General features: G+C 49.3%; 1 protein-coding gene across 2 annotated transcripts in view; it reads right to left on the bottom strand.

Annotated features, from left to right (window-relative positions):
* The window catches only part of SPTBN4 (spectrin beta, non-erythrocytic 4), a gene marked incomplete at its 3' end in the record, with an annotated part of 69179 nt that extends 47933 nt beyond the window's left edge, over nt 1–21246 (bottom strand). For both annotated transcript variants that reach the window (XM_080828938.1, XM_080828939.1), the window contains exons 1-9: nt 21060–21246; nt 8100–8251; nt 6792–6965; nt 4953–5044; nt 3937–4017; nt 2686–2801; nt 634–746; nt 350–537; nt 157–274 (exon numbers count right to left, since the gene is read on the bottom strand). In XM_080828938.1, the coding sequence (XP_080685064.1) occupies nt 157–274; nt 350–537; nt 634–746; nt 2686–2801; nt 3937–4017; nt 4953–5044; nt 6792–6965; nt 8100–8251; nt 21060–21231 (1206 nt within the window). In that variant the 5' untranslated portion in view covers nt 21232–21246. The remainder of the gene's footprint in view (nt 1–156; nt 275–349; nt 538–633; nt 747–2685; nt 2802–3936; nt 4018–4952; nt 5045–6791; nt 6966–8099; nt 8252–21059) is intronic.

The raw sequence follows: 21246 nt of genomic DNA, 5'->3' as shown, positions 1-21246 counted from the left end.
GAAAAATTGCTCCTTCATGACACTTCCCTGCTGGAAAACTGTCAGGATGAATATCCAGTCCGTGGTGTCTACAATGTAGATGGCTGCCTTGAGCAGTGCACAACCTACACACCCGCACGGAGCAACCCTGCCTCTCCCTGACATTCTCAGCCTCACCTTGTCGATATCCCAGATGCCACAGCCCTCCCGAGGCACAAAGAGGCGACGATTACAGGCACGCAGTTTGCTCTGGATGCTGAAGAGCAGCACCTCCAGGTTCCCCTTCTCCTGAAACCTGAAAGGGGCTGGAGCTCAGGAACCCCGCCTCCACACCGCCACTTGCCGCCCTCCCTCCTGAGTTGGGCCTCACTTGACTGGCTTCTCCAGGGTGCAGTAGGCCGTGAAAGCCTGAAGCTGCTGCTGCACCCCACTCAGTGAGTTGGCAAACTTCTGGTTGCTGATGAGGCCGACTGTGCGGTGGATCCAGGCCAGCAGCTCGGCCGCCAGCTCCTCATAGCGCTCAATGATCTTCCCCACCTCCAACACCTGGTCCAGGACCTGACCCAGCAAAGGAAGCTGGGGTCAGCTTTGTCCCAGATACACCTCCAGCTGGTTCCCAAGCTTCCACCCACTCCATCCCTCGACTCCCCAAACCTTCCCGATCCTCTTCCCCTCCACAGCCAGGGCCTTCATCTTGGAGAAATAATGGTAGAAAGAGACCACATAGGTGATGATGGACTTCTCGTCGGGAGCCTCCATGTTCACATCTAGGGGTTAAAGGAGAGTGGGGGAGCATGACGGTGAGCATTCTGACAGGGATCAGGCAGAGGGAGGGAGAACCCACTCTTACTAGCTGTGTGACCAAGATAACTAACCTCCCTGTTTCTTAATTTTAATTTTCTTAATTTTTGTATCTGCCAAATGGGGATCTGCCTCATGGGATTGAACAGTATCTGACACATGCAAACCACCACAGAGAAACGATCCATAATTATTTCACACCATTCTGCCTTCTGCCTCAGGGCCTTTGCACATGCTGTTTTCACTAGGTAGAACAATGTTCCCTCTTCTGTGTGCCTAGCTCCCACTCATCCTCCAGGTCTCAACTCAACTTACATTTCTTCAGATAAGCCTCCCTGTTCAGCGTGTGTAGAGCTGGTTACCACTGTTAGTCTTCCTCATGGCATCTTATCACTGCCTCCTGGAACTTATAATTTGCACTTAAATATTCATTCATGTGATCATGTCCTTAGCCTGATTAAGCTCAAGGAGGACAAAGGCTATGCCTGTCTTTTTTTTTTTTTTTTTAGGATTTTATTTATTTATTTGTCAGGGAGATAGAGTACAGGCAGGTAGAGTGGCAGGCAGAAGCAGAGGGAGAAGCAGGCTCCCTGCGGAGCAAGGAGCCTCATGTGGGACTCGATCCCAGGACGCTGGGATCATGACCTGAGCCGAAGGCAGACGCTTAACCGACTGAGCCACCCAGGCATCCCCCCCCCCTTTTTTTTAAAGATGTATTTATTTATCTGAGAGTGAGAGGGAAGGCACGTGTGCAAGTGAATGTGAGCGAGAGGAGGGGCAGAAGGAGAGGGAGAGAGAATCCTCAAGCAAACTCCCCATTGATTACAGAGCCCTACCTGGGCCTTGATCCCGTGACCCTGAGATCATGACCTGAGCTGAAATCAAGAGTTGGACACTCAACTGACTGAGCCACCCAGGAGCTCCTATGGCTGTCCTTTTTCACTATTGTCTCAGTCACGCCCAGCACAGAGTAGGAACTCCATAAATATTTAATAAGTATATAAGTGATGTATGAGATCAGAGGTCAAGGACATGGGCTTTGTAGGCAGCATGTGCTTAAATCCCTATTCAACCACTTCCTCAACGTGTGTCCTTAAGAAATAGACCTCACTTCTCTGATCCTCAGTTTCCCCAGTGTAACAGGAAGGATAATCACCTTAAGTATTAGAAAGACTAGCCTGGCACAGAGGAGAAACTTCACAAATTCCGATTGTCATTTCGATATGTCCACTGAATACACATTATTACACTTGGCCTTTACTTTTCACCAACTCCTGAAACCGAGAGCCACCAAACACCTTCCGTGTGCCAGGCCCTGAGCACAGAATCCAGCTATCACAAGTCCCCTTTGCCGGTTTGCTGTGTGACGCTGGGCAAGTGACTCCACCTCTCTGAGCCTCCGTTTCTATCCCTTTAAAAACAGGATGGATAAGTTCTATCCAACCAGGTCAGTGTGAGGATGAAGGGGAGAAGTTTCCATTAAATTCACGGCCTTGTGCTTGGCACAGAGTAGTTGCTCAGAGAAGGGAACAGCTGTTACTCCAGAGATTGGGGATCATGTTGGGGGCAGGCTTTGCTTTGGGGCTGGGACTGGAGTCAGGGAGGGAGAGGGGATTGGGCTTGACGGGAGCTGATTCAGGAGGGGGTTGGGAAGGGGAGGGGGTTCAGCTGGAGACAGGAAGGGGGATGAGGCTGAAGTTGGAGATGGAGATGCCAAAGGAAGGGACAGGAAGATGGGGAGGAGGAGGGATTGGAGATGAGGAAGGGGAGAGGGTGGGAGGGAGCTGGGACTTGGAAGGCCTTGGGTTCCGACGGTGTTGCAGCAGGATGGAGTGGAGTTTGGGATGGCACTGGGGTTGGGAGTCCCCCCAAGAGGAAGTCCGGCTGGGGCCGTGCAGGGCTCACCCTCAGGGTCCAGCAGACGCGTCAGCCCCAGGTGCTGCTCAGCCGTGCGGAAGGCTCTCTGCAGGTTGTAGTTGGCGTTGGACTTGGTGAGTTTGCTGAAGTCCACGAGATCGGGCCTGGGCAGGGGCACAGAGCGGGCAGGCAGCAGGCAGGCTCCAGGGCCAGTGGGCAAGGGGGCAGAAAGACGTCCTCGTCTGAGCCCCACCCATGGCAAGGGGCAGAAGGGGCGCCCCCTGGGCCCAGGGAAAGCTGTGTGCGCTGGTGCGTGTCTGTGCATTTAGCTGAGGCTGTGAGAACAGCATGAGGGCATGTGCGTGACTGCATTCACAAAGCTTATGTGTCTTCTTGGGTGTGTTTCTAAACAGTAGCACACAGCAGTTCGAAGTGTGGGGTCTACAGTCGGTCTACTGAGCCCAAACCCCAGCTCAGCCCCTTCCTGGCTGTCATTCTGGGTAAGCTATTTTGTCTCTCTGTGCCTTGGTTCTCTCCTCTATAAAATGGGGATAATACTAGCATCCGCCTCATGGGCTCACTGAATATTAAGTGACTTATTGGAAAGCATTGAGAACAATGGTGGGTACACAGGAAACGCTCAGTAAATGTTGCCATCAGGTAGAGCTGGTGGGTTTCTGGCTGTGGGGGTGGGGCTGGGTCTCCCCATGTGTATGAGTGTATATGTGTGACAGGCAAGGCTTAAGAGTGAACACGTGTCTACAGCAGAAAAAGCTGGGGTTCCACCCTCTCCACACCAGAGCAAGTCTTTCCCGGGCTCTGGGCCTCAGTTTCCCTAATCTGCCATGTGTATGATCACGATGTGGGTGCAGTTTTTCTGGATGCCCACCCCTCAGGCAATTCAGCGCCAGGCGTGGGGGTGTGAAAGGTGGGTCAAAGGCAGAAGGGGGGCTCTGGGGCTCATCTAGAGGAAGGACTTGCTGAGAGGGGGGCCCCCCACGCACACACCAGAGAGGACAGCCCCTGGGGAAGTGAGCTCTCCACCCTGGGGGCATCAAAGCAGCAGGCGCAAGCCGTGTATGCGCACGAGTGTGTGTATACACATCTGTGTGAGGGCACGTGTATTTCCGCGTGTACACAGAGTACATGGCCTGGACAGGGTTCCATAGGGGTGTGTGCCTTGTGCAAGTGTGAAGGGCGTGCGTGTGAAGGGGGGGGTCCTCAAGTCTACATGGGTCATCTACATGCACACGTATGCGGGATTGTACCCAGGCAGGGCAGGGAGGGGCTGGGCAGTACCTGTGCCGGTGAATGAGAGCATTGAAGGCCAAGCCATCCCGCCAGCTGGTGGTGAAATTCTGGATGTTAACCTCAGGGTAACTGGCAGCATGGAAGGGAGAGACAAAGGCAGAGAGGGAGACAGTCAGGAGGAAAAAAAAAAGGGAGGGAGAAAGAGACAGAGACAGAGATGGGTGGATGGGTGGGTGGTTAGATGATAGATTGATCGATTGATCGATCCATCCATTGAGGCAGGGAGATGGAAAGAGAAAGAGAGAGAGGGAGAGAAAACAAGATATAGACAGAGACGGGGAAAGAAAGGAGGGAGGGGAGGAGTGAGAGAAGCAGGAGGGAAAGATAAGAACAAGGAAAAGCAGACACAGAGGTCAACACAAGACACCAGGAAAGACTGCACTACAAGAGAGCCCGCCAGCCCCAGAAGGCTGAACATCAGAGAAAGCCCCTTCCTCCCAGGGGCAGCTCTCCAGAGGGCGCCCGAGTTCCAGGCCACACCCCTCCCACAGGACAGAGCACTGAGCGTCCTGGGGACCTCCCAACAGAGCCTGCACAGTTCCCTTCTCAGCCCCAGTGAAGGTCCCCAGAAGCTGGAACTTCTCCCTGGAGCTGCCCGAGCCCCAGGGTGGACCCTCTTAGACTGAAGGGTGGTCGCTTTCAGGGTCAGGGGGGTGGCCACAGCTCAGGAACAGGGCTGGGGTGTCCAAGCAGGTGCACATGAGGCCTCTGGAGGTGGGGGGACGGAGGGGAGCAAGATGGGGGCAGTCCACTACTCTCCAACATTGCACTCTGGGGAGCCCGAGTTCTAAATTTGAACCAGACCTTCCAGATTGTTACATGGGTTTATTGTCAAGGTCAGAAGAGTGGACGTATTTTATCCAGTAGTTCATTAACTTCAGATGTAACTTTTGACACTGAGGACTTGGGCTGCCCCCTTGCATTCCTGTCCCAGAAGGAACCCTCCAGATTAGGTTAGGGCCCTGCCTGCCTGGTGGGGGCGCCACGTGGGGGGGTGTGCTTACCCAGCTGTCTTCATCTGACACCACAGGAGCAAGGCGTCCTTGGCTGAGCGGGTCTCTCTGTTGTCCTCAGTCTCGATTTTGATTACTTGAATCTGTGAGGATACAAAACATGGCTGCTGGGACCAGGATGGCAAGAGCCTGGGAGACACCGGCAGACCCTGTTTTGGGGGGGGGGTGGCAGGTGACAGAAGAGATGGGAGAGGGAGCTTCAGGCTGGGGCTGGGGGTTCAGGATTGTGAGTGGGACCTGGGGTGAGCTGGGACATCTACAGTTGGGGGAGGCGGTTGTGGATTAGGGTCTCAGTTTCAGGTACGCCTCCATACTTTGGCATCTGGCCCACTTCCTGATCCAAGCCACCATCATTTCTGGGCCTGGGCTAGCGCAGTCACCTCCATGCTGGTGTCTCTGCTCCTGCCCCCACAGTCTGTTCTTACGGCAGAGAGAGACCCTGTGAGCCCCCAGATCAGATCACATGCCTCCCTCCCATCCTCAAGACCCTCAGTGGGTCTCACTCACGGCAAAAGTAAACCTCCCCTTGTCATGTCTCTGACCTCATCTTCAACAGCCGACTCTGCTCTGTCTTAGAGACCTGCTGTCCTCTTTATTAAATCACCAGTGTCCTTCCGTCTCAGGGCCTTTGCACTGCCTGTTCCTTCCCTCAGGGGCCCACATGGCTCCATCCCAACTTGAGGTCTTGATTCACTGGTCACCTCTCAGTGAGGTCTTCACCAACCACTTGATTTTTTTTTAAAGATCTTATTTATTTGTCATAGAGAGAGCACAAGCAGGAGGAGAAACAGGCTCCCAACTAAGGAAGGAGCCCTATATGGGACTTGATCCCAGGACCCTAGGATCATGACCAGAGCCAAAGGTAGATGCTTAAGTGACTGAGCCACCCAGGCAACCCTATGTCTATCTTCTTGATAAAACTCTAATTTCTCCCCATCTCAAACAGAATAAAATCAAAACCGCTCATTTCAGATCACCTAGGCCCCATCAACCCTTCTGACCTCATCTCCTTCCTGGCTCCCCCTTGCCTCCCATTCTCTAGCCACAGTGGCCCTCCTATACCTCTGGCATTCCAGCTCCTTCCCAACTTAGCAGGGCCTTTGCACAAGCTGTGCCTCTGGCCTGGAATGCTTTCTTCCTTCATCTTCATGTCATGCAGCCATCAGCTTCTCAGAGAGCCCTTCTCTGACCATCGAGTCTAAAATCTCAGCATCATCAACCTGATGTTTTGTATTTCTTTTACTGCTTTATCATAATCTTTTCTGCATAACTCTTACCTAGAGCTGATCCTTTTCTCATCCATCTCTTGTTCTATGTATTTAAGGGTTTCTTTACTGTCTGTCTCCCCCACCACAATATGAGCTCAAATAGAGGCAGAAAATTTGTTGGTTAAAAAAAAGGAGAAGAAAAGAATATTTGTCGGTTTTGTTTCTGAACTAAAGCAAAACTGCCTGGATTTGAATTCCAGCTCCACTCCCCAGCTGTGTGACCTTGGACATATTACTTCACCTCTCTGGGCTTCACTCTCCTTTTGGTAAAACATAATAAATGGTACCTAATTTATGGGGTTGTTGGGCTTTTAAATGCCAAGTGCTTAGCACAGTGCCTGGAACAGAGTAAAAAATATGTAAATGATTATAGTGATGGTGGTGATAATGATTATTATTTTTATCATAATTTCACCCCACCACCACGGGGATTAGGGTTCCTGGATCGTATTGGGAAAATTTTTGGAATGAATGAGTGAATAAGTGGGGGGAATGAATGGGGAACGCCCTCCTAAGGCCACACGGTGGGGAGCAGACCGGGCCGGGGTCACTTGGGGATCACCTGGAAGCGCAGGATGATGGTCCAAACTAGCCCCAAGGTCAGCCGGTGGTTCCCATCCACAATGTCATGCGACCCCACGTTTTCCAGGTGCACGCGCTGCTCCTTCAGAAACTGCAGCGCCTTGTCCACGTTTTCCAGCGAGTGGATCCTCATGCGACCGCGCGTGGGTCTTGGCTAGGGTGGCAGGGGCGTTGGGGGGCGGCCTGGCCAAGAACACTGGGCCCTCGGCCTCACCCCTTCCAAAGAGGCCAGCCCCCATAGCCACGCCCCCTGGGTGCCCAAGCTCAGGCCACGCCCCCTCAGTCTTTTTGAGGACCACGGACCCCATTCTTTTAAAAGAAGCCCTGCCCCTTCCCGTAGCCAGACCCTTTCTTTTCTTTGGCCAGACCCTTTCTTAAGAGCCCGTTGCCTTCTTGGCTCATTCTATTTCCTGTTTCCACCCATTTACCTGAAGCTCCGCCTCCGATCTGATAGCCACACCTCTTATCAAGGAGCCTCAGCTACCTGCCAGTAACCCTACTCCCGCCCCTCCCCCTGGAGGTCTGCCCCAGGCCACCTTGGTTTGGCCACTGGATCGTTGGTCACACACTCCCATTCCCACCCCTCACCCCACCCCCCCGCACCTCCCTCTCTCAGGTCCTTGCCAAGAGCCACGCCCATTTCCCCCAGGTCTCTCCTTGTTTACAGCGCTAGGATTTCCAGTGGCCTTTGTTTCTATTCTCTAGCCATGCCACTTACGATTTCTGAGCTCCTTTACTAAATCTCTAGTTCCGTCAGAATCCCACCCTTTGCGATGTAGCCTCATCCACGCCCAGAAATACAACGGCAACCCATACCACAAACCAAACTCACACCAGAGTTCTGTCTGGTGCCCCAGATTTCCATGACCTAGGCCTCCCCTTCCGATGACAACAGCACCCTCACCCATCGACCCCTGCAACAGGGCCCTGCCCCTATTTTATAGCCTTCGGTCTTGCTACGGCGCTACGCAGACCAGCCCCCTCTAATAAAGCCCCTCCCTTCTCCAATAGCTCCACCCCTTCCAAAAGAGCTCCTCCCCACCCCATCCCCAGAGGCCGCAGGAACCACCGCCTTCACCTTCCACCGAATCCCCACTTCCGTTCCCAGCCACGCCCCCAGGCTCGCTCAAGCCCCACCTCTGGGCCATAGCCCCACCCACCTGAGTACGGAGGCAGCTAACCCGCGTGTCCTTCTCGGATGTTCCAGGTATCCATTAGCCCGACCCTGTGATAACCCAGCCCCGATCCCAGGGTCGCGGCCTTCCCCCAGGCCCTCAGGTCCCCTCACCAGCTGCTCCCCGGACAGCACTTCCAAGAGCCGCGTGAGCACAAAGCCGTCGCGGAGGTCGGCGTAGAGGTCCACGATGTGGCAGCCGACTCGGGCGAGGTGCGAGTTCACCCACTTGGTGAAGGTCTTCTTCTGCACCGCCTCGCGCTCATCTGAAAGACGGGCTCTGAGGAGCTCCCGCATCCCCAGGATCTCCCCCTTGCAACTTCTCCCCAGTCCTCCACTCAGGCCCAAACGCTGTTTCAGCCCAGCTTGCAACAATCAGGGCTTTGCACAAACCCTTCGCTGCCCACCTGGAGACAGGTCCTTTAAAGCTTTCCTGAGATACCACTTCCCGCAAGAAGCCTTCCCGGATTCTCATCCAGTTGGCCCTGTTCATTTTGTCAATCAATAATTGAGCACCTACTATGTTCTAGGCTCTGAATACAAACAGGCCTTCCCTCCCAGAGCTCAGTTTACTGGGGGCACAGATACTACACTAGGGAGCTATGGAAAGTTAAGGAGGGGGTGGGGCAGAATGAGAGTTGTGTTTCAGGTGGCTGCCGCGGAGAATGGGAAGGGTGGGTCAGAGAGCGCAAGAATGGCAGCTCAGGGTGGAGACTGGGGAAGCAATTCTGGAGAGAGAGGACAAGTGGAGAGGGCAGAAGCTGGGAATGGGAGAATAGAAGACTAACATACTGGACAGTTAGTCACAGATGAAAAAAATAAGACTTGGTGTGGGGGATGAAGAGGAAGGAATACGCTAGTAAGAATGCCCCCTGAGGACAGGAACCATGTCACACACACACCCGAACCCCCACCCTGTGGTAGTTGGACTGCCAGCTGGACCCCGAGTTTCCCACATCCCTAGGGCGCAGAGTAGGCAAGCTACTGCCAACAGGAGGGGGCGGAGGAATTTGTGCAGCTGCTCAACTGCTGCCTCACTGACAAAGACATTGCTTGGGAACGTCTCCTACTACCTTTTTTTTTTTAAGTAGCCTCCACCAAGGGGCGCCTGGGTGGCTCAGCTGGTTAGGTAGGCTCCTCCACCAAGCCCAACATGGGGCTCGAATTCACTACCCTCATATCAAAACCTGAGCTGAGATCAAGTGTGAGCCACCCAACTTTCCATCCTTTTTTTAAAACAACAGCTTTAGTGTGAGCTATAATTCCCATACTATAAAATTCACCCTTTCAAAGTGTAAATTCAGTGATTTTTAGTATTTTCACAGGGTCGTGCAGTCCACATCACCATCTAATATCAGAACATTTTCATCCCTCCAAGAAAAAACCCTGTGCCCAGGAGCAGTCGCTCCCCAGTCCCCTTTCTCCCAGCCCTAGGAAACTATTAATCTATTTTCTGTCTCTATGGATTTACCTATTCTGGGCACTTCATATCAATGGAATCATACAATATATGACCTTTTCGGTGTCTGGCTTCTTTCGCTTAGTGTCATGTTCTCAAGGTTCGTCCGTGTTCTGGCGTGTGTCAGTACTTTATTTCTTTTTGACCGCTAAATAATAGCCATTCTGCGGACAGCCTGCATTTTACTCATCTATTCTTGTGCGGATGGACATTGGGGTTGTTTCCACTTTGTGGCAATAATGAATAATGCGGCTATGAACATTTGGGCACCTACGTCTTTGTGTGGACACATGTTTTCAGTTATCTTGAGTATATACCTGGGAGTGAAATGCTTGGGCTCTATGTTAACTCTATGGTTGACCTTTTAAAAAAAATTATTATTTACTTATGAGAGAGAGAGAGAGCATGCACAGACAGGGGGAGGGCAGAGGGAGAGAGAGACAGAATACCAACTAGGCTCCCTGCTCAACGCAGAGCCTATGAGGGGGAAGAGGGGCTCAATCTTAGGACCCTGAGATCATGCCCTGAGCTGAAATCGAGAGTCAGATGCTCAACTGACCGTGCCACCCAGGCGCCTCTAGGATTAACCTTTTGAAGAACTGCCAGACTGTTTTCCAAAGTGGCTGCACCATTTTTCCTTTCCCACCAGCAATGGACGAGGGTCCCAGTGTCCCCACATCCTCACCACTCCTTGCTATTTCCTATCTGATCATGGCCATTAGAGTGGTATGAACTGGTCTCTCTTTTTTTTTTTTAAGATTTTATTTATTTATTTGACAGAGATCACAAGTAGGCAGAGAGGCAGGCAGAGAGAGAGAGGAGGAAGCAGGCTCCCCGCTGAGCGGAGAGCCCGATGCGGGTCTCCATCCCAGGACCCTGAGATCATGACCTGAGCCTAAGGCAGAGGCGTTAAACCACTGAGCCACCCAGGCGCCCTGAACTGGTCTCTTAATGTGGTTCTGATTTGCATTTCCCTGGTGACTAATGACGGTGAACCTCTTCTCATGTGTTTATTGGCCATTTGTGTATCTTCCTTGGAGAGACGTCTATGCAAATCCCTTGCCCATTTTTAAATTGGGTGAATCTTTTTATTTATTTTTTATTTTTAAATTTTATTTATTTATTTGACAGAGAGAGCACACACAAGCAGGGGGAGCAGCAGGCAGGGGGAAAAGGAGAAGCAGGTTCTCTGCTGAGCAGGGAGCCTGATGCAGGACTCGATCCCAGGACCCTGAAATCACGACCTGAGCCAAAGGCAGATGCATAACCGACTGAGCCACCCAGGCACCCCTATTTTTTATTTTTTAAAAAAGATTTTATTTATTTCCTTGAGAGAGAGAGAGAGCACAAGCCAGGGAGGGGCAGAGGGAGAGGGACAAGCAGACTCTGTGCTGAGCTCAGAGCCCGACGTGGGGCTTGACCCCATCACCCATGCGATCATGACCTGAGTTGAATGAAACTAAAAGCCGGACACTTAACAACTGAGCCACCCAGGCGCCCCTCGGTGAGTCTTTTTATCATCTGCACTTTCTCTGCAACTTTGTGTGGATCTATGATTATTTCCCAATTTAAAGTGTTACCAGATCAGGAAGCTACTACCTGGCCTTCCTTTCTCTTCCCCAGACTCCCACAAGCTTGAGCACAAGGTCCATAGAGCACAGGACAGAAGAAGGCTGACTGCTTGGACCAGAGCCTCCCCTGCCCACGAGGCTGCTGGTGTCAGAATTACCGAGGAGGGAGACATAAACCTCTATCTCCTTTAAGGCATTGCATTGCTGGGTCTGTTGCAACGGCTCAGGGGCACGGTATGCATTTCATTACTAAATAACTTAATTATCACACTTCTAAGTTTCCTATTAGTGCAGGAAGTAAGATTTGAATAGCCAGTCTGTTTCCCTTTTTAACCATTTGAAATCTCTCAATAATGTATTTTTTCATAAAAGTTACCTTTTGTAATATTTTTGTAAAGATTTTATTTATTTATTCATTTATGAGAGAGAGAGAGCACACAAACAAGCAAGTGGAGGGGAGGAGCAAAGGGAGAGGGCCAAGCAGACTCCCTACTGAGCAGGAACCTGACATGCGGCTCGATCCCACGACCCAGAAATCATGACCTGAATTGAAATCAAGAGTCAGACGCTTAACTGACTGAGCCACCCAGGTGCCCCATGATATTATTTTTGTTATTAAGTAAACTCTACCCCCAACATGGGGCTCGAACTCATGACCCGGACATCAAGAGTCTCATGCTGCACTAAATGAGCCAGCCAAGTGCCCTTTTTGTAATATTAAATACTGCATGTGATTCTAGCAGTGAAAACATACTTACATTGCTAGAAAATATCCACTGACTGTCCTCTTGGTTTTTTTGTTTTGTTTTGTTTACTTTAAACAAGATCTTGAATGTTTACTTCTCATTTGAAAGTGAATATGCAGGGGTGCCTGGGTGGCTCAGTGGGTTGGGCCTCTGCCTTCAGCTCAGGTCATGATCTCAGGGTCCTGGGATCGAGCCCCACATCGGGCTCTCTGCTCGGTGGGGAGCCTGCTTCTCCCTCTCTCTCTGCCTATTTGTGATCTCTCTCTCTGTCAAATAAATAAATGAAAACTTAAAAAAAAAGAAAGAAAGTGAATATGCAGAAATTAATAGTAAATCCATAAGAAATATCTTGTTTATTTAAATGTGCATATTGGGGAGCACCTCATGGCTCATTCAGTTAAGTATCTGCCTTTGGCTCAGGTCATGATCCCAGGGTCCTTGGATCGAAACCCGCATCAGGCTCCCTGCTCAGCAGAGACCGTGCTTCTCCCTCTCCCTCTGCTACTCCCCCTGCTTGTGTTCTCTCTCTCTGTCAAATAAATAAATAAACTCTACAAAAAAAAAAAAGAAAGAAAAAGAAACAAAACAGTGTGGGCAGGGTGCCTGGGTGGCTCAGTCAATTAAGCTTTGGACTCTTGGTTTCAGCTCAGATCCTGGATCTCATGAGCTGTGAGATCAGCCCTACACTAGGCTACACGCTCAGTGGCGAGTCAGCTTCAAGATTCAATCCCTCTCCCCCTCCCCCCATTCGCATACGTGCTCACTTTCTCTCAAATAAATGTTTTTCTTTTTTTAAGATTTTATTTCTTTGTTTGTTTATTTGTTTACTTCTTTATTTATTTATTTGACAGAGAAAGCACAAGCAGGGGGAGCAACAGAGGGAGAGGGAGAAGCAGGGAGCCCGATATGGGACTCAATCCCAGGACCCTGGGGTCATGACCTGAGCCGAAGGCAGATGGTTAACCGACTGAACCACCCAGGTGCCCCTAAATAAAGAAACCTTAAATTAAGGAAAAAAAAGAAAAAATAAAAACCACAGTGGAGGTGAAACCAGATATGTCCCAAAGGGCCCCTTCTGACCTCAGATGACACTGAATGTTTACTGTGCTGGTGAGTGTGTTTGGCTACCATGCAGGGTATCTCCCATTTGCCCCTTGGGTGCCTGCCTCTACTGTTCTGCACGTGCTCTGGGCCCGGGGAAACTGCCTGTGGGGGCTGTTACGAATGGGCTCCGCAGCCCTCAAAGGCCTCAGACCCTCTTGGGTTTGGCTAGCAGGAGATTAGAGGAGAAGGGGGTAGCGCACCTGGGTGGCTCAGTCGGTTGAGTGTCCGACTCTTGATTTCGGCTCAGGTCATGATCTCAGGGTCCTGAGATGGAGCCCTGAGCCATGAGCTGGGGTCTGCTCTCAGCTGAGAGTCTGCTCGAGATTCTCCCTCTCTCTCTGCATGGTCTCTCTCGATCACATAAGTAAATAAATTAAATTTTAAAAAAATAAGAGGAGAAAGGAAGGGCTGAGGAATTTATTCCCTCCCTGCTTACAACAGCACCTGCTTCCTCTCTCTAAACCCCCAACTTGGGAGCCCTCTGCCCTCTCACCACTCCCGGCCCTGCCCCAGTCCCCAGGGTGTCCACTGGCCTTGTAGGTTCCCATAGCCTTGGCTACACCTCTGTAATTAGTCCCTTCATTAAGCTCTCCTCAATTTTACCCCCTTGAGGGGAGCCATCTGCTTCCTGCCGCGACTCTAGCTGGCACCCATGCCTTTGGGTTGTCAAGACTCCAAGCCAAATGACAACCTTCCTACCCCTGCCATTGTGTTCATAGTAAGTTGTCATTTTTTTATGTAACTTTTTTTTAAGATTGCATTTGTTTATTTGGCAGAGGGAGGAGAAGGCTTCCCGCTGAGCAGGAAGCCTGACCCAGGACTCAATCCTAGGACCCTGAGATCATGCCCTGAGCCCAAGGTAGACGCTTAACCAACTGCACCACCCAGGCGTCCCATGAGTTGTCATTTATATGTCTTCTCTGCTGTGGTAGTCACTAGTCAGAGGCGAAACACATTTCCTTAGAATAAGATTTCAACGTATTCTCTTTCATACACTGAGACTTTCACAGAGCTGAGGAATAACTAACTATGCTTTTATCCATTGTGGGTTAAGGGGAAAGGCTATAGTGACACTTAGCACATCAATGATGTTTGGCTACTGGTCTGAGAAAAGTTAGGAGGCCATGAGTAGTGGTGGAAACGTGCCTGCTGGGGGGAGTTACACACTGGGGCAGCCATCTTGGAAGCCATCAGAGTCAAATGAAATTAGGGCATACCCCCACAACAGAGCAGTTCTTTCGCTGTGCTTAAGTCCTATAAACTTTTCCACGCTGGTGTATAGGGAGGATGTCCAGTGCAATATTATTAGGGGGGCAGGGGGTAGGGGCAGGTTGGCAGTTCAAGAGAGCCTCGTTGTCTATCACTGGGAAAATCGGATATGGTGAGTTCATACTAGAGCCTCCATGTAGCAGTTATGAGCAGTAAAGTCGATGCACACACTGCCACATGGCTGAGACTTTCCTTTTTTTTAAGATTTTTATTTTATTTTACTTGAGAGAGAGAGAGGGCATAAGTGGGGAGTGGCAGAGGGAGAAGGAAGAGAGAATCCCAAGCATACTCCATGCTCAATGGGGAGCCCGTCCCGGGGTGTAATCCCACAACCCTGAGATCATGACCCAAACTGAAATCAAGAGTCAGACCCTTAACCGACTAAGCCCCCCAGGCACCCCCACATGGCTGAGTCTTAAGGCATAGTGCTGAATGGGGAAACAATGCAAAAAGTGCAATCTTAGGGGCATCTGGCTGGCTCAGTGGGTAGAGCATAGGCCTCTTGATCTCGGCGTTGGGAGTTCAAGCCCCATGTTGGGCCTAGAGCTTACTTAAAAACAAAAACCTGCAATCTAAAATATGCTAAAGCCTTCACCAGTTAGAATGTTTGCATGCACAAATTCATGTACATAGAGCTCTTGGATTTTTAACCGTGAAACTGCAGTTCATTAGGGCAAAGAAAGTCTTTTCAATAAATGGAATGGAGTCGACTGGATTTGCATGTGGCAAAAATAAGAACCTTGACTGACACTCCACACTGTACACAGTAATAAATACGGTAAATATCAGCTGGCTTATAAGTCTAAATGTGAAAGGAACAGATAAGACCTTTAGAAGAAACATCAAAAAATATCTCCAGGGGCGCCTGGGTGGCTCAGTGGGTTAAGCCTCTGCCTTCAGCTCAGGTCATGATCTCAGGATCCTGGGATCGAGCCCCACATCGGGCTCCCTGCTCAACAGGGAGCCTGCTTCCTGCCCCCTGTCTGCCTGCTTCTCTGCCTACTTGTGATCTCTGACAAATAAATAAATAAAATCTTAAAAGAAAAAAAAAAGGTTTCCTTTAAAAAAAAAAAAACCTCTATGACCTTGAAGTAAGCAAAGATTTCTTCAAACACTGTTAGCCACACAGGAAATAATTATTAGTGATTTGATTAGACTATATTTAAATTAAGAAATACTGTTCATTGGGGCACCTGGGTGGCTCAGTCAGTTAAGCCTCTGCCTTCCGTGTCAGGTCATGATCTCAGGGTCCTGGGATCCAGGCTTGCATTGGGCTACCTGCTCAGCGGGGAGCCTGCTTCCTCCTCTCCTTCTGCCCCTCCCTCTGCTCGTGCTCTCCCTCTCTCAAATAAATAAATAAAATCTTAAAAAAAAAAAAGAAAGAAACACTGCTTATCAAGAGGCAACCTTAAAAGAATAAAAAGACACGCCACACAGTGGGAGAAAATATTCACAACACATCTATCTGACAAAGGACTTGTACCCAGGATATATAAGAACTCCCATAAAACAATCAGAAAAAGGCAGGAAAATTAAAATACAAATAGGCAAACGACTTGACCAGGTACTTCACAAGAAGCTATCCAAATAGTCAGTAAACATATGAAAAGCGGGGTGCCTGGGTGGCTCAGTGGGTTAAAGCCTCTGCCTTCAGCTCAGGTCATGATCCCAGGGTCCTGGGATCGAGCCCCGCATTGGGCTCTCTGCTCAGCAGGGAGCCTGCTTCCTCTTCTCTCTCTGCCTGCCTCTCTGCCTACTTGTGATCTCTGTCTAATAAATATATAAAATATTTAAAAACAAAACAAAACAAAACCATATGAAAAGCCAGTCAACTTCACTAGTTGTTATTAGTGACCAGGAAAATGTACATTAAAACCACAATGGAATGCACACCCATCAGAATGGCTAAAATAAAAAAGATTGACCATACGAAGGGTTGGAGGTACAGTAAGTGAATCCCTTATACACAGCTGTTGGGAATACAAAATGACACAAACTGGCAGTTTCCACTCAAGTTTGATATACACCTACCCTATGACCCAACACTTTCCCTCCTGGGTGGAAATGAAGGCTTATGTCCACAAAAAAGTTACTGTAGTAGAACATTTAAAGCAGCAACAGTTTGTAATAGTTTGAAATACCAGGAATTACAGGTTTGCAATAGTTTAGCTTGGGATAACCCTAAAAGACGAGTAACCCCAATCCTCATCAACCTGTAAATAGATAAACTATGGCACAGTCACACTGTAGAATACTATACAGCAATGAAAAGGAAGACCCAACAAGGACAGAGAGACACGGTTGAATCTTATCAGCACAGTGGTGAGTGAATGAAGCCAGACACAAAGGGTTACATGCTTCAGGATTCTATTCATATGAAGTTCAAACACAAGCCAAACCAGGGTGTGCTCTTAGAAGTTAGCATAGTGTTTACTCTTGGGATGTATTGAGAACGGCAGCCCGAGGAGGACTTCCCTGGGGCAGTCACATTCTGTTTCCTTATCTGGGGACTGGTTACCAGAAGGTGCTCACCTGTGGAAATGCTGGACACTCACGATTTATCTGCATTTTTATGTGAATGTCATGCTTTAATGAACAGTTAAAATATATGTATACGTGCACACTAATTAGCAATGCACATTTTGCAAAATCATCGGCATGCAAAGATAATCATTTGCATTAAAACTATCAGAATGGGGGCGCCTGGGTGGCTCAGTGAGTTAAGCCTCTGCCTTCGGCTCAGGTCATGACCTCAGGGTCCTGGGATTGAGCCCCGCATTGGGCTCTCTGCTCAGTGGGGAACCCGCTTCCTCCTCTCTCTCTCTCTGCCTGCCTCTCTGCCTACTTGTGATCTCTCTCTGTGAAATAAATAAATAAAATCTTAAAAAAAAAAAAAGCTATCAGAAAGAGGGGGGGGCGCCTGGATGTTTCAGTCGATTAAGTGACTGACTCTTAATTTCAGCTGAGGTCCTCATCTCAGGGTGGTGGGATCGAGCCCCACAGTGGTCTCTGTGTTGAGTGTGGAGCCGGCTTGAGGTTCTCTCTCCCTCTCTCTCTGCCCCTCCTCCAACCCCGCTAGAGCACATGCATGCATGTTCTCTCTCTAAAAAAAAAAATAAAAATAAGCAGATAGACTGTTCTTCAAACAAACAAATGATTAGAATGGTTGCCCATAGGGGAGAAGGCATTGGTGTGAGATGTGGAAATAGGGGCGCCTGGCTGGCTCAGTTGGTAGAACACAAGAGTTTTGATCTTGGGATTTTGAGTTCAAGCCCCACGTTGGGCATAGAGGTTCCTTTTTTAAAAATGTTAAAAGGGGGCGCCTGGGTGGCTCAGTGGGTTAAAGCCTCTGCCTTCGGCTCAGGTCATGATCTCAGGGTCTTGGGATCGAGCCCCACATCGGGCTCTCTGCTCAGCAGGGAGCCTGCTTCCTCCTCTCTCTCTGCCTGCCTCTCTGCCTACTTATGATCTCTGTCTGTCAAATAAATAAATAATAAAATCTTTAAAAAAAAATGTTAAAAAGCAAAGAGAGTAAATGAACAGATGAAAAGGAGGAGAGAATCCTCCCATAGACCGATGAGGACAACAAGCCATAAACTGGGGAACATCATTAAGGGAACTCTCTGGAGCATGAGGTCCAGACAATTTTCTCAAACGTGTTCCTACAAAAACATGTTACTCAGGACTCTGCTCAAAGGTTTGGACTTAGGGGCGCCTGGGTGGCTCAGGGGGTTGAGGCCTCTGCCTTCGCCTCGGGTCATGATCCCAGAGTCCTCTCTCTCTGCCTGCCTCTCTGCCTACTTGTGATCTCTGTCTGTCAAATAAATAAATAAAAATCTTTAAAAAAAAAAAAGGTTTGGACTTATAGTCTGAATAGAGAAAAAGCATGAGAGAAAAGCTATAAGGAAAGGGATGCAAAAGAAAATGCACCCTAGGGGCACCTGAGTGGCTCAGTGGGTTAAAGCCTCTGCCTTCAGCTCAGGTCATGATCCCAGGGTCTTGGGACCGAGCCCCGCATTGGGCTCTCTGCTCCGCAGGGAGCCTGCTTCCTCCTCTCTCTCTGCCTTCCTCTCTGCCTACTTGTGGTCTCTGTCTGTCAAATAAATAAATAAAATCTTTAAAAAAAAAAAGAAAAGAAAAGAAAGTGCACCCTAACGATCTATGTCACAATGTTAGGATTTCGAGCAGCAACATCATTTAAACAGTATAAACAGCATCCTGACGTTACTTTAAGCTGAATCTTATTTTAAAAGATTTTATTGATTGGCACCTGGGTGGCTCAGTGGGTTAAAGCCTCTGCCTTTGGCTCAGGTCACGATCTCAGGGTCCTGGGATCGAGCCTCGCATCGTGCTCTCTGCTCAGCGGGGAGCCTGCTTCCTGCCGCCCCCCACCGCCTGCCTCTCTGCCTACTTGTGATCTCTGTCTGTCAAATAAATCAATAAAATCTTTACAAAAAAAGATTTTATTGATTTATTTGAGAAAGAGTGAGCACAGGCTGGGTGAAGGGGCAGGGGGAGAGAGAGAAGCAGACTCCCTGTCGAGCAGGGAGTCCAACAAAGGGCTCCATCCCAGGACCCTGGGATCATGAACTGAGCTGAAGGCAGATCCTTAACAACTGAGCCACCCAGGTGCCCCAAGCTGACTGTTAACTGATTTTGCACCTTGGTTCTGGAGTCCAGTATAATGTGTTTTAGTTTTAGAGAACTGTAGGCATGAGAGACAGAAACGGAGTTGTGGGTTTGTTGCATTTAGGAAAATTATAGATATAATAATTTAAGTAGACACAGGGAGTGCATGAGAATTTTTTTTTTCTTACAGGGAACCAATTATTTCCCTGGACTAGATGTTTATCTGTCTGTGGTATTTGGCACTGATGTTCTTCTCAGATGCGAAGAGTCCTTGATCCCCACATTACCACATCCCACCTCTGCTTAAACTCTTACCATAGCTCCCCAGTGCCCTCGCACCCTGCATGGTGGCTTATAGGGTCCTCAGGCTCTGACTCCCACTGCCTCCTTTCTCACTGTCATTTCCTCATTACTTCGATCTAGCCACTCCCAAGTTTTGAAGGTCTTACATATGCTGTTCCCAATGCCTGGAATACTCTTCCACTCTCCACCCCAGGGTTCGCTATTATTCATCCTTTTGGGGCTCATCTTTGGCACCTCCTCCTCCAGGAAGCCCTCTGGGTTCCTCCAGGGCAGTCCCCTGGACTGAAGCAGGGACGTCATCTGAGCTTTCCCATCCCAGACCATCCAGGCCCTGACCACTCAGAGTCATCACTCTCTGGCTGGACCTAACTCTCTCAGTGGCCTGGGAGCCCTAGGGGCTGGCTCAGTCACCATCATGTCCCTCATATTGTCCAACACAGGTCAGGCACAGAGCAGGCACTGAATAAATATTTTGTGGATGAGCTCATAGTTTTTAAGGCTCAAAGAGTCTGATACCATGATTTTTTTTTAGATTTTTATTTATTTTATTTGACAGACAGAGATCACAAGTAGGCAGAGGTAGGCAGAGAGGGAGGAAGGGAGGGAGGCTCCCTGCTGAGCAGAGAGCCCGATGATGCAGGGCTTGATCCTGGGAACCTGGGATCATGACCTGAGCCGAAGGCAGAGGCATTAACCCACTGAGCCACGAGGTGCCCCATCTGATACTATGATTTTAAGTTTCCAAAAATACATTTTATACCATTCTAGTTTCTCAACCAGAGGAAGCTGGCAATCTGTGAATTAATATTAATTCAGACTTTGTGGCGCATACAGATTTTTTTTTTCAATTGGGAAATTCTGGATAAACATCACAGCTAGCAATCTGGGGCCCACATTTCCCCATGGCTGGAGCTGGTGTTCAGGGCACTGCTTTCCAGCTGACCATGATCCCCAGTCTACTCTCTCATTCCAGTCACCTGTTTCCCAGATGCCCTTGGGTTGGACATCACTGTTCAAAATCTTATAATTATGAAGTTCCAAGAATCTTAGTAGCAAAGATCCCATGATTGTCAAATGTTGAGTTACTAAAATTCTTGAGATTCTCAGGGAACTGATTCTGACCTTAGGGTTTTAAGATTTCATGATTACTACAATCTATAGTTTCTGTTTCTAACATTCTGCGTTCCGAGATAACAAAGGTCCCAAAGGTCTAATATTTTAAAGGCTTAAGGCTAATCATTATGAAGTTACATGTCTCTAAAGGTTCTCAGGGTCTTTGCTCATAGTTTTGTTTTGTTTTTAATATTTATTTATTTTAAAGATTTTATTTATTTGTTTGTCAGAGAGAGAGCGCGCAGGTCGGGGGAGTGGCAGGCAGAGAGAAGCAGGCTCCTTGCTGAGCAGGGAGCCCAACGCCACGGGGCTCCATTCCAGTTCCCTGGGATCATGACCTGAGCCGAAGGCAGATGCTTAACCTCATTTCTAAAGGCCTCAAGTTGGAAGAATCCCTGAGCATGACATTCCAAGGTCCAAAAATCTAGTATTTCAGCATCTTGCGATTCTAAGGAAGTATGCTTATAAAATCCCACATTTCTGAACTCTACTTTTCTAAGGCTCTAAGGCAGCCCTGCCCCAGCCAGTATCCACCAGCCACATGTGGCTATTTAAATTTAAATTAATTAAAACGAAATACAATTCAAAATTCGGTCCCTCAAGAAGCACTGGCCACACTTCAAGTGCTTACAGCCACAAGTATTAGTGGTTAGTGGTTCATATATTGGACATCACAGATAGAGAATGTTTTGCTGTCACCGAGGAATGTTCCATTCATTGGACGGTGCTGGTCTAGAGATTCCCATGCAAAGGGTCTGTGACTCTCTTTAGCATCCTCCAGGCTGCCAAGGTTCTCGACCGAGGAGGTACCCAGACACCAGCCCAGCAGCCTCTTCCCCTCCCCTCCCTTCTCCCTCTCACCCAGCCCTCCTCCAGGTACCTGCCAAGGCCTTGATCCGGGAGCACTCAAAGAGCGAGGCGGCCGCGGTGGAGGCTGCTGGTTGCTCCCGCTCCCAGCCCCGATCAGGACTCTCCCAGCGGGCCGCAGGGTTGTTGTTGTTGGGGGCCGGGAGGCCCTCCATGTTGTCCACTTCCCCTGGAACCTGCGCCATCGGGGAAGGTGAGGC

Source organism: Martes martes (assembly GCF_963455335.1).
Source record: "Martes martes genome assembly, chromosome: 17".
NCBI classification, from domain to species: Eukaryota; Metazoa; Chordata; class Mammalia; order Carnivora; family Mustelidae; genus Martes; species Martes martes.
This window is presented reverse-complemented; position numbering and strand designations above follow the sequence as displayed.